At 33.6% G+C, this 12,766-nt stretch overlaps 2 protein-coding genes across 6 annotated transcripts; one reads left to right on the top strand and one right to left on the bottom strand.

Annotated features, from left to right (window-relative positions):
* Nucleotides 1-1,263: 1,263 nt before the first annotated feature.
* Nucleotides 1,264-2,726, bottom strand: Sod1 (superoxide dismutase 1). The gene is made up of 5 exons (XM_076438163.1): nucleotides 2,631-2,726; nucleotides 2,394-2,511; nucleotides 2,214-2,310; nucleotides 1,747-1,934; nucleotides 1,264-1,663 (listed from the first exon to the last, which is right to left on the bottom strand). Exons 2-5 carry the CDS (start codon nucleotides 2,454-2,456, stop codon nucleotides 1,553-1,555), a joined length of 459 nt encoding a protein of 152 aa, XP_076294278.1. The 5' UTR covers nucleotides 2,457-2,511; nucleotides 2,631-2,726; the 3' UTR covers nucleotides 1,264-1,552.
* Nucleotides 2,727-3,294: 568 nt separating this feature from the next.
* On the top strand, nucleotides 3,295-12,733 carry LOC143215728 (FHIP family protein AGAP011705). 5 transcript variants are annotated; one of them, XM_076438106.1, is made up of 13 exons: nucleotides 3,295-4,127; nucleotides 4,400-4,611; nucleotides 4,677-4,928; nucleotides 5,582-5,732; nucleotides 5,810-6,055; nucleotides 6,542-6,589; nucleotides 7,393-7,560; nucleotides 7,705-8,377; nucleotides 8,486-8,973; nucleotides 9,055-9,253; nucleotides 9,492-9,503; nucleotides 9,768-9,924; nucleotides 10,069-12,733. In XM_076438106.1, the coding sequence occupies exons 1-13, from the start codon at nucleotides 3,978-3,980 to the stop codon at nucleotides 10,229-10,231; spliced, it is 2,919 nt and encodes a 972-aa protein (XP_076294221.1). In that variant the 5' UTR covers nucleotides 3,295-3,977; the 3' UTR covers nucleotides 10,232-12,733. The 5 variants fall into 5 exon arrangements, with proteins under 5 accessions (XP_076294221.1, XP_076294218.1, XP_076294217.1 ...); XM_076438103.1 differs by having other exon boundaries at nucleotides 3,296-3,657; nucleotides 3,773-4,127; nucleotides 7,705-8,973; XM_076438102.1 differs by having other exon boundaries at nucleotides 3,296-3,694; nucleotides 3,773-4,127; nucleotides 7,705-8,973.
* The last annotated feature ends 33 nt before the right edge of the window (nucleotides 12,734-12,766 follow it).

Raw genomic sequence — 12,766 nt, 5'->3', positions numbered from 1 at the left:
CTTCATTCATTTATTATCCCTTCTGATATTGAGTAGTCTGAATTTAAAATTATTAATATTTAAACATTAAAATAAGTGTATAGTAGTCATACAAAAAATATAAATTTTCTTTTCCGTCGAACGACACTTTTTTTCCATAAACACATTTCAATAAATTTCGAAATGTAATGAATTGAAATTGAACTGTAGAGAAAATGGTATGGCAATGCAATTTTTATAGTTTCCATCTCTTGCAATCTATGCAGACAATTTTTATTTCGCATAAAGATCCGCAGTCTAAGAAAAATAACATAAATATGAGAATAAGTAAAATTTGCATGTGCACAAAATGTGCATCTGTGCGTAGTGGGGAGCTGCCGCGCCTGCGCACGACCGTATGCGTTATTCCGAACGACACGCTGATCGTATCGATTGGTGTCGATCGATCTTCTTCCTCGTGCGCTCGATTACTTCGCTGCTGACATCTGCCACATCAGTGCGAACTACCCTCACCGACGATGCGGCCCTGTAAAACGATATTAGCCAATCAGATCAGTAGACGCGACGGTACTGCCCTCTTAAACAAATTCAGCTTCGGCCGGCTGGCTGCCTTCAATTTGCCTTCTGCTATTGCCCTCCGCTATTAGACGGCAAAAATAGCTACTAATACGCGCGGAGAATCCCAGGCAAAAATCGAGAATTTGGTTATCAGGGTAGATTCTCAGTTATTTAGAAATGTTCGATTGCTCCGCAAACAATCGATTCTCGACAACAACTGAATCGATAGTACACAGAATCTGTCGACTGTAGCCGCGCTTTGATTGGTCCGCGTGTTTCGTTAATAATTCGAAAACAAAGCGTTTCGGCGCCAATTAGCGAAGAAAAAAGGCATTTCGTGTCTTGTCAGGAATTAGCACATTCTTACTTTGATTCTCTTTCTGGACCACCCTGTATAATTTAATAGTTGCAATCTCATCTGCATTCATAATTTCATTCACTAGCGTTATGTAACAAATACGTAACTATACGCACATGTTTATTTATACATTTATATTAATGATAATTAATAACCAAATATATATGAATGTATGACGAAATTCTTGGCCACGATATTTGAAAGTCTAAATTAAGAACAGGCGATATTCTCTATATAATTTATTATGTTTAAAACAAGTATTGACCTTGAAAAAATGACGATAGTATTGGCATTATGTATTGTGCAGAAGGTTATCAAAAACATGAGATACAATTATCATGGGATAATAATTGTATTTTGCAAAGTCATATGAAAGATATGCAACACGTTTATTTGTTTGATAGAGCATAATCTTTTACAGTACACGAATATTCGTTTTTGATCAATACCCAAGAAAGTAAAAAAAAATATTGTATAACAATTTACAAATAAATCATATTATATATTTTATTGTTGTCAACATTAGTGTACCAACGATCGTAAGATACATAACAGATTCCTATTACAGGAAATTAGGAATGATATTTGAACTCATATTTTATATATTGTAAACGCCTAATGGGTATGTGTTCATCTCGTTATTCAGAATATATAGATTCAGGCTTTGGCAACGCCAACCACTCCGCAAGCAAGGCGAGCACCAGCATTTCCTGTGGTTTTTGATAATTCGTGACCACCTTTGCCAAGATCGTCCGGATCAGCGTGGACCTGTTACAAAGAAAGAAACAATGCATAGAAAGCACAAAATAAAATTGATCGATAAAAACATTTCTGACTATAATGTATATTACCACAAGAGTCCTGCCAATTATGCTGTGTTCTCCTTGAAGCTGGATCAACTTATCAGTAATGTTAACCTTTGCAACACCATCGGCTCCGGCTTCAACATTTCCTAAATCTCCAACATGACGAACATCTGCCTGAGGTCCACCATGATCTTTTCCCAATGGATTAAAGTGAGGACCAGCACTTGTACATCCTGTTCGATTCGAATATAAATACAATGTTGAAAACAGTCAGTTTCATTCGTTAAAATTATTTACATAATGCGTGTACATGTGAAATGATTTTCAACAACATGCTCGAACAGATTGAAAGACTCTCAATGTCAGAGTCGGATTGGTCATGATCTGTTGACCTCTAAATTTAGTAATATTGATGTCACGCATGTCATTGAATCTTGAATTGATGCGAATACATGTTTTATTCGATTACCATGTTTATTATATTAATAAAGTATTCTATAAATAAAGCATACCGTTAGTATTATCACCGAATTCGTGAATATGAAAACCGTGTAGGCCTTTTTGCAAGCCGCTAACCGAGCCGGTGACCTTCACTGGACTTGAAGAATCCTATTAAATTATAAAATTCTAGTAAATTATAGAATGCATAAAACGGTAAAATATACATCGAACATTCACAAACAATCGCTTACCGATTGCTCGAAGAATAGAGTGCCTTTGGCATCGCCTTGAAGAACGCAAACGGCTTTAACCATTGTCAAAAGATTCGCAACCGTTCGGAACGATGAACACTAGCTGAATGTACCTTTCCTGCAACAGTTACCGGCGAATTACAAAATGTAATTATCGTTTTGCTGAATCACGAGCACAAACACATTGATGTAATGTGTAACGAGCACTTGTGTGACCAGATAAAACAGTGACCTTACCCGATTATTCAAACGCAATCAAACGCAATTGGCAATGGCGTATCGCACGAAGTCACGATCAATGGACCATTGATTTACGAAAACCTGGGCTACGAGCTGAAATCGTACACGATCGACAGGCTTCATGAAAAGAGGAATTATGTAAAAGGTTTCGTTTCTAATGCGGACTCAAGGTAGCGTTCAATTGAGCTCACTTTATGTTGATAGCTTATTATATCACATTATATTCAATGATGAAGAGACAATTTTACACAGACGAAATTCCTTGCGAAATTTTTGATATTTTCATTCCGAAATATTGAATATACATAAAGACTGCTTCATAAGTGCCGCTTCTGCAACTTGACATTTTGAATGATTCTTTTGAATGAAGAGGCTGTACGCGGGAAATTGGAAACGCTGGAAAGCGCGGCAATATTTGAATTGCAATATGGTAGAAAACGATGATCCCGTTCGCTCATTACATATTGTTACATGTAATTTGCTCTTGTTGCGTATCAATTTATTAGGTTCAGTTTATTAAATATTGAAATTGTAAAACTGAGACAATAGCAAAAGTGAAGAAAACTCACATATCTATTTACGTATTCCGTCTTCTGCTCGAATCGCAAATTTTTGTTTTTGCAATCGTGGCGCTGTGAACCACGCCTTAGACCACATATCGGTCTAAGATCTTGATCATAGGTGAGAATCAGTGAGAATGCTGTTTTTTCGTAGCATGTTTCGGGAGGCAAGAGTGGGATGGAAAAGTGTTACGCAAGATAAAATGCAAATTCTATATTTGATATAATAAATGAAAAAGTACAGTTTATTTTTCTAACTGAACTGTACACCGGTTGTCACCGTACCATGAACAGAAAATACAAATAGATAAATGGACATGGATCATGCAATGAAATAAGTAAATAACAGTAGCAACGAAAAAAAATACCATGATTATATTCGCATCTATGTCGAATGAATATGGCGATTCCCTAAAAATGGGTTACCTTGTTGTTACGAGTGACTGTGAACTCGGTTATCAAACGTACGAAATGTTTCCGACTACGTGCACGATAACAGGCGTTAGTTAGATCATTAGTAATGCGCAAGTCGCTTAATAAATATGCGATTTGTATTATCTCTGTGTCCTTGCCGCATAGGTGAACGATTACCACGATAAGTAGAACGATTTTGACAGGAAACTTGGTTAAGCTGTACTGCTGGCGGAAAAGTATAAGGGTACCCGTGTTTTGCGTATTTAGCAGTATTTAGTCACTACCGATAACGGGTGCACGTCAAAGAGGAAGGATGCGTGAAATCAGGCTCCTGACGAACGTGAAAGTGGTTAAAATATAAACTGGAAAAATGAGCTGGTTACGAAATAGCCCGCTGAGGACTAGTTTCAGCAAGCAACGATCGAGAGATTCTCCTCCAAAAGATGCTGATCCGTCGGCCTGCTATGACAGTTTCTGTAAACATTGGCAGCAAGCTTACGAAATCATTCTGCACACATCTGTGAGTTCAATTTTTAATGTTTCTGTCTTTCTTTGTTCTTGTTAATTTTATCGCTAGACTGTGGATCTTCATGCAAAAAATAAAAATTGTTCGTATCGATTCTATGAAACACAAGTCAAATAAAACGGTTGTTCTCCGCTTAATAATTTTTACAATGCAAAAATAATACATGAACATTCTTATATACAAATAAGAATGTAATAAATGCATAAAATCCATAGTCTACTTATCGCAAAAGAGCCTCAACTAAATACGTCATTGAATTTCTACAGCCTCCCAAGGGAATACCGAACCAGGATGATGTCCTCGGCGTCGTCAATTACATAGATCACATGGTGACCCTTTTAATACTAGAGCTACGAGACTCACGGACTTTCAACAATTTCCGTCAATCCACCACAGCGACGCACTCTCCTTGCTTGGAATATTTGTTAAGCGAAAACCTTCTCGTTAAGCTATACGACTGGAGTGTACACACAGGAAGGTAAGTTTAACATGTTCATTGAGTTCTAATAGTATTCTATTCTTAAATGAGGATTGTCTTTCCAGATTTAACAATGCTGTACGTTTGGAACAATTAAAACTCTACGAACTTCTAGTATCACATAGTAGTATTCTTCTTGCTCATGAGCCAGTCGCCAGACCGTTGTTACGATTGCTGGAGGGTTGCGCAAATGATATCATGCCATTAGAAGTAGAAAAGAAACTGGTAGTATTGTTGAATCAATTATGTGTGACTCTAATGCAGAACATGGCGTTACTCGATTTATTTTTTCATCCGACAGCAGTTGGGAAGAACAAGTTGGTAGAATATGTGTATTCCTTTTTAACTCTTTGGACTCGGAGCAATTTTAATTCGAAAATCATGATATTTCTTTCTTTACATTGTGCACATCGAATCGAACCTGTTTTATCGTACAGCTTGTCAAATGTAGCTGTGCGGTTGACCAAATTCATAGGGATGCGCAGAAGAAAACAAAGACCGCTCTCGATGAGAGAAGGATGCAACATTTGAACGGTAAAGTACACACCTCGTCAAAAGTGCGTACTGTCCATTATTTCTTACAGCAGTAAACATAAAAAACAACTGTTTATATGTTTGTGTGAATACACTTGTGTCACTATACTTTTTAACTGAACTGTCGCAACGTGAATCGTTTGACAGGTGACGTATTGTTGTGAAGTTCCACCTATTTACCACTGCGCAGCAGGGTCATTTCCCCTTGCGGGGGACATTCAGCCGCACAGCTAGATTTGACAAGCTGGACACACACACAACAGTTGAGCTTTTTACAATTTATAGAATACAGACGAATCTGATAATATTAAAACTGTTTTGAATAATGGTAAAGCAATTTTTACTGGCGCCTCTCAAGTCACCGTTCGAGGGCAAAGGGTTAAAACTGTCTGTCAATATACTTTGAATCGTTTTTAATATGGACGTGCTTTTTCAGATTTATTATTTTCACGTTATTGATACCACATGTACATAGAGAAGGTGGTGTGGGACAGCAAGCACGCGACGCCATGCTACTTTGCATGTCCCTTTCCAAGAAAAATGATGAAGTCGGAGTGTACATCGCAGATCATTCTAATATATGTCCTGTATGTACAATTGGAAAAATTAAGTCGCTTCGTAAATAGTATCCACAAAACATTTAATACAAATTTTATTCGATCAGGTGTTAGCAACAGGTTTGAGCGGACTGTATTCACTACTGCCTAGAAAGTTAGATATCGAGACAAGCGATTGGCATAGATTGACACCAGACGATGTTAATGATTTACCAGCATTAATGCATTTAATGAATTCTTTAGAATTTTGTAATGCTGTCGCACAAGTTGCACATCCTATGGTTCAAAAACATTTATTGGAATTTCTATATCATGGTTTTTTGCTACCTGTAATGGGACCAGCTTTGTTACAGGTCGGTATTTATGTGTTTTGTATTGTTTGGTTTAATTAGAAACACATACATGTTCTTTTAATACATATTTTAAAGGATTTAAATAATTACATATGCAGAAGTTCACAGGCAATCTTTTTACATTATATTTGCATGTGGTGAAAGAAGGTATTTACAAGATATTCGTTAAAAATTTTCTTCTGGCTAGTTTTTTAAAAATATTTTTTTGTAGAAATGGTATACCTATCTAGATAATTTTTCACATCTATTAATTTCAAATGTTTACTTAATAACATAATACACTTTCAAAGAATTTGTATCGAACCGACTTTTATAGGAACATAATTTGTTTACTGTCTTAGTTGCAATATATGTTGCCAAACGCATATCGCATTGTCAGTGTGGTGATGGTATATCTAAATTTTCATGGCTAATCCATAACATTCCAATCGTTTATATTGTAATACGGTTTTGGTGACTGTCCAATGACATTTTTATGGTATTTAGGATTCTCTTGGTTTGACCATAGACCAACTAGATGAACAAGAACATTGGGTTAGTACAAAACATATTAATTAGTGTGACAATTTAGTACGGCGAATAGAATTTCAGTAAAGCATAAATTAAAGAATTCTGCATAAAGACATGTATAATTGTGAAGATATATTACAGATACAAATAATGAGAATTAACGTAGGAATGTTTGAGCTTTTACTGAAATATTATTCTTAAACTCATTACACATTGCGAATACATTTAACGATGACAGTAACTTATGAACTGCATATACACGAATCACATTCTAAAAATTTTAATATGATCAACTTGTAATAGAAAATAATTCCATGTTTTTGTATAACATAGTTTCAATTTCTCTATGAATATGTCGTTCATGAGCTACAAATATGTTTTTCATACATTTCATCCATAGTTCATAAAAATTGTAATATTTATCATTTTTCTTGCTTTTTATATTGTAAAAAAAATGCTTTGTTATTCATTAAATCATTATTGAACCACTGTGTCCATCTGTTAAGCTTAAAAAGAATTCCAGATCATGTGTTTAAAATTTAACAAAGTGCAGCGTGTGTTTGTTTTTTATTGAATTAATTAACGTCTTGCATATTTCTTACAGACTAATATCCTTCTTTTACCACACAATAAAACCTTTGTATATTATGTTGTATTAATACCTAGAATATGTCGGATCATAATTATTAACAAGCTTACGTTTCGAATAAAAATTTCTAATATGTTCAACTAAATTTTTTAAATACTTTTTAACATTTGTTTAAAGATAGAATTATCTCGTATGAATTTGTACAGTGTTACGGATGACTAATCTCTTATTATTACAGACAACTGTGGATGAATTAGTTGCAGCTACAGCTTACTTTGATTTATTTCTTCGATCCGTAACCGAACCTGGTCTTTTACGATCGTTTGTGCGATTTCTCCTAGAAGACAATTACGATGAGTGCAGAATACTAGATAGTCTTATTCAGAGGATATCGTCGAGATCAAGGGTATGTTAGCAATATTCAAAAATGCTATTACAATAATGTCGCGATCTAAGCGATCTAATTTTTTAACTTTTGGAAGAACGCTGGCCCTCTAAATGTTAAAAAACAAGTTTATACATGCTTAACATACCATTCCTGTATTTTCAGTTATGCATCGTTACCCTGGCACTGTTCGAAACGTTGGTCAACTTGAACTGCGAAGATGTAATGTTGGAACTGTGCCTGGCTGCGTTGAGTCCTTGTTCTCACGTAATGCTCTCTCAGCGTAGAAGATTAAGAGATGTAGATCCATTTGGTCGTGCCGCTGAAAAGTTTTTGTCATTAACACCATCATGTTGTTCACCACTAGCATCTGTAAATTCTCAGTTTAACTCTTTGCCAAACAGCACAACTCAGGAGAGAAATTCAAACGCCTCATCTGAATCATTCAAATCATTATACGCATCTATAAATTACGGTGCAAGGGTATCGGATAGTTTGTATGGAAATTATCATGCTTATCTGTGCGATGCTCGGCAGAAAATAAGAGCTTGTCGCATCGCTTGCTCCAATTGGTCATATCAGTATAATGGAGAGCTACCAAAGCCAAATACTACCGGTAGTGAAACAACGTTGACAGACGACGTTACGTCGATAGATCTCGCGCAGAAGAAAATTGAAGTAGCCAAGAGTTTAGAAAAATTAAAACATTCAATGGCTTCAAGTGACATCACCGAGAACTCATCGATAGACAATATTTTAATTAACATTCAAACGTTGTTGGATGGAAGTGAGATGAACATGAAGGAAGAAGAAGAAAGGCTGGAGGCAGAAGTGGCAGGTATAGGTTTGTCGTTAGAGGAACAAACAAAATTGGACGCAGACATTGCTGAATTATTGAACGAAGACATTGGAATCACAGACTTCACTAAGGAGATTTCCTTAACAGATAAAAAGGAACCGGAAAGTGGTACTGACGACACTAACACTGCGATGAACTCGCTTCTATCATTGGGAGAAAGCAGCGGATACGAAAGTTATGCGTTCAAGGGTTCCTCAGAGTCAACTCCGGATAACGAACCGAACGAAGATAGAACGAGCGAGCAGGATAAAACAGACATCGAATCGAACAAAGAAGGTGGCATTCTTCTGCATAATGTTACGGATTCTAGTTCTACAGCGTCAGAGGAATTACCAACGACTAAACAAAGTAAAGATACTTATCGTCAAGATGTATTTAACGGACAGCCTAATGTCGGTATATTTTTGGACGTTCTCCTAAGGAAGCTAGAGTGCATGACAAGTAATAATTTATACGTTAATTTACATTTAACCGGTCTAATCAGTAGATTGGCGATATACCCGCAACCTCTGTTGCAATCGTTTCTCTTAAATCATTCTTTGGTGTTTCAACCAAGTATCCGATCGCTTTTCCAGGTTTGTAACTACAATATCACACATAAAGATAATCCATTGATTTTTGCTGGTTTTTTTTTTAAACATGATACTGTTCTTTAGGTACTTGCCTCGTTAAAGCATAAGATAGATCAATTTCTCTCTCAACATAACAATGTAGACGTATTAGTAGAACAAGCACGATTGTTTCTAATTAGTCGTGAAGATAAGCTAGTGAATGCCAGAAAAAATGCATTAGAAGCTGCTGCTTACTCTGCACCCGTTAAAAGAAATTCTTTGAGCGGAGAGCCATTTTCGAGAGGTACGATTTGTCATACAATTATTTCTGTAATATAATATTAGGTTGTAACATATGAAACGTACAATCACACCAGAATTTTACATAAATTGTTAACTCATATATTAATTGAAAACTTCATATATTACGATCGAGTATGATATAGTCTTTTGTACTTCAATTCGTATTTTCTTCTCATATGTGCGCACGTTTACACAAGTTAATATAGAATTATCTTAACGTCTGTTTTGCACTCTGGAAGTATTCAAACGATGTAGGTATAATCATCGAAACATTCATAGATAGACTGCGGATTTTATGTATTTATTATAAAAATGGGTAAGCACAATTAATTAAAGCAGTTAAGCATATTAAGGAGATTTAAAGACATCAGTGTATTCAGTGCTTCAGCTTAATCAGATAATTAAAAGAAGAAACAAACATTTTTTATTTTGCATAAAGATCCGCAGTCTATTCATAGATATAAACGCGTAAATATGAAATGTGAAAGTTATGTCTAAAGATGTTACGTTTTCAGGCGAAAGCAAGAGGTGGAGTTTTACGTCATCCTTTACGCAAATGCTTAGAAGATCAAGCGGTATCTCTGGTCCAGGTAGTTTGATCAGTGCTATTAATCAACCAATCGGTGCGTCGGAAGATCAGTTAGAGGCTGTTGGACATAGTTCCGGTTACCGGTAAATATTTCTAAAAATATATCACGTACAAGATGTTCACTGATTACTACTAGCCATCGTTTTCCTTGCAAATAATAAGTATTACAAAAAAATGAAAGAGGAAAAAGTAATGCGAAAAAGTAATCAGAATTTGTAATTGAATAGGTACCACACGAGAACCTCCTGGGAATCCCCGAACGAAGTAAGTCCAGTACAAAATGTGGTGTTATGCGCTGTTATATTAGACGAATGGCTAAAAGAATTAGCTGCTATTACACAGGAACACGCCATTATGTCCTTTACACATAGCTTGGAATCTAAAGTGTAATATGTAAGACGATCGTGTTTACAAATTAAACATTAGTCGACAATAGGAAAATAATATTCGAAAAACACTTTCCCCTTTTACAGGGTTTTCATAAGTAAATATGTGATATATTGTTAGATTCGTAAATCATAAGTTCACGTTCTATTGTTTAGACTGCTTTTACCTGGAGTTGTTGTTCAATGAACTGTAAAAATAGTATAGAGAATGTTACTGCAGATGCAAAGGAAAAAAGAAAGAATAATCACAATGTTTTATTTTAACAAATATAGATATTACAGGTCGAGTAATCGTCCTCCGAATTTGTAGATACGATTTTACTTCTGTTAATGTTGCCGCTCATATACAGAATTAAGTTACATTAACAAAACTTTCTGTAATAGGCGTTCTCCGAGTACTAATTTACTATTATAATAAGCGAAGTCAGACGAATTCTATTGAAAAAATTGACATTTAGAGCAATTTCCTGTTCAACGCACGTATATTATTACACGGTTTATTGATTTTTATAACGTACGTCTTAAAATAGGCGCGACAATTTCATACCGCGGATATTAAAAAAATATATATTTGAATTGAAAAAGTGCCAACCTAATACATTAATACACTATAATATATATTCAACATTTTGGAAATTGTTCCAAATGTTTTTCACAACTCGATCAAATAATTTGTACGAAAAAAATTAGTTTATATAAGGAACGAGTAATATACATAGGCATACACACAACATTTAAATATTTTACACTTAACGTCAGCGCATACTATAAAACGATTAGAATGCCTGTTTTTATTATTCGTACTTAATTTATTGTATGAACAAACTTATGCAATGATCGATTAACTTATGTACAGAAATAGGCTTTAAAGATTCGGTAGCACAAATAAGATGTCATTTTTTCTTCCGAACATTATATATTTACGCAAAATAATATCTATATTACACTGTATATTTTTTTTAATTAATTTGATTAGCTGATTTTATTATACTAGATTTATAAATCGATAAATTAAAGTTTTATTCGAAGAGATGACACTTCGTCAATAAATTTATACCTCAGATTATGAATTTTTACGTATGTTTAGGTAATAATTTATGGTGTAAGTCTAACTAAGTTGAAAGGATTTAATAATATTGAATACATTTAATGACATTCATATTTTCTATCAGTCGACTACTAATTATGCAATAATTTTGTTCATTCTATATTGTACATAGTATAAAACAATCGATTTTCACGTCATTAAAAATATTACCTGCATTACAATATAACAAACTGAAAGTCAATACTTGCCAATGTTATTGCACAAATATTTAATACTTGCCTGAGTATGAATAACATATCAAATATAAATGCATCAAATAATTGAGCTCAATTTTTGTTAATAAACATCAGGCATCGATATGTATGTGTATATATCGATGTCAGTGTGCAATTGTTAATAAATTGTAATAATTAAGTGGCAATTACTGGCAGTGATAGCGCAAAATGTACATCAAAAAATATGATTATATATTGTGTTAAGAACTTATCGAACAAAATATTTTTTGATCACTTTAAGATTTATATTTAGTATAAAATACTTGCCGTAATGTGATATTAAACTAGGGCCTCGGTAAATTTTTTGGGTTCAAATATTTTTACTTCGGTTTTGTTTAAAAAAATATTGAATGCATCTAAAATATCTGATCGATAATATTGAAGAAAAATGACGTGTGATTAAACATTATTATCCCTTTTATATAATTTAATAACTGCTTCGAGTGTTTGATTATAATGCATGTCATGATGACATTAACAACTTTCAACATAATGATAACACTAATCATTTGTTTGTGCTTACAAGAAATCGTAAATAGTAAATAATTCATTCATAGTGATGCTGTTATTTTATAGAAATTTTGTAGAACTTTTATAATTTGATATATAATCCATCAAATACATGCAGTATTTTCAAACAGCTACATGTGCTTGACGTTTTACTGAAAAAAAATATTTAATATTTATTATTAATTTAACTTGCTTTTCTGTTATGTTTAAAATTGTTGATATATTAAAAGAATGAAATAGTCTATTGTAATTATTTGAGGATTTTAAGAATTTAGAATTGCATGTATACAACTTGTGTGTAAAAATTATCAACTTATATGTAAAAATATTCTTATTATTTATAATAAGCCACGAATTATGCAGTAAGATATAAATTCATTTTTATAAAAGAATATTCTTTGTATAAAGTTGCATACATGCAATTCTACCGAATTATTATTGTAGTACATTTTGCTATGATCGATTTGTTACGAAAAAAATTTATATAATTTACAAATTTATAATAATTAAAATTGGATCACGCAAAGTATAATGTACATATTATATCAATTTTGAGAAACTATCATGTTATCCATCTGAATTGTACATTGTAAATGTAATATAAAATAGAGCATATATTATTGTGTTATAATGGAGATGTTTTAATAAAAAACAATGTGCAAAAATTGAACTTTAATAAATGCGTACAATTTTTTATTCCCAACAA

This window comes from Lasioglossum baleicum, chromosome 14 (genome assembly GCF_051020765.1).
Source record: "Lasioglossum baleicum chromosome 14, iyLasBale1, whole genome shotgun sequence".
NCBI lineage: Eukaryota > Metazoa > Arthropoda > Insecta > Hymenoptera > Halictidae > Lasioglossum > Lasioglossum baleicum.
The sequence above is the reverse complement of the archived record's forward strand: the minus strand, read 5'-3'. Positions and strand labels throughout refer to the sequence as shown.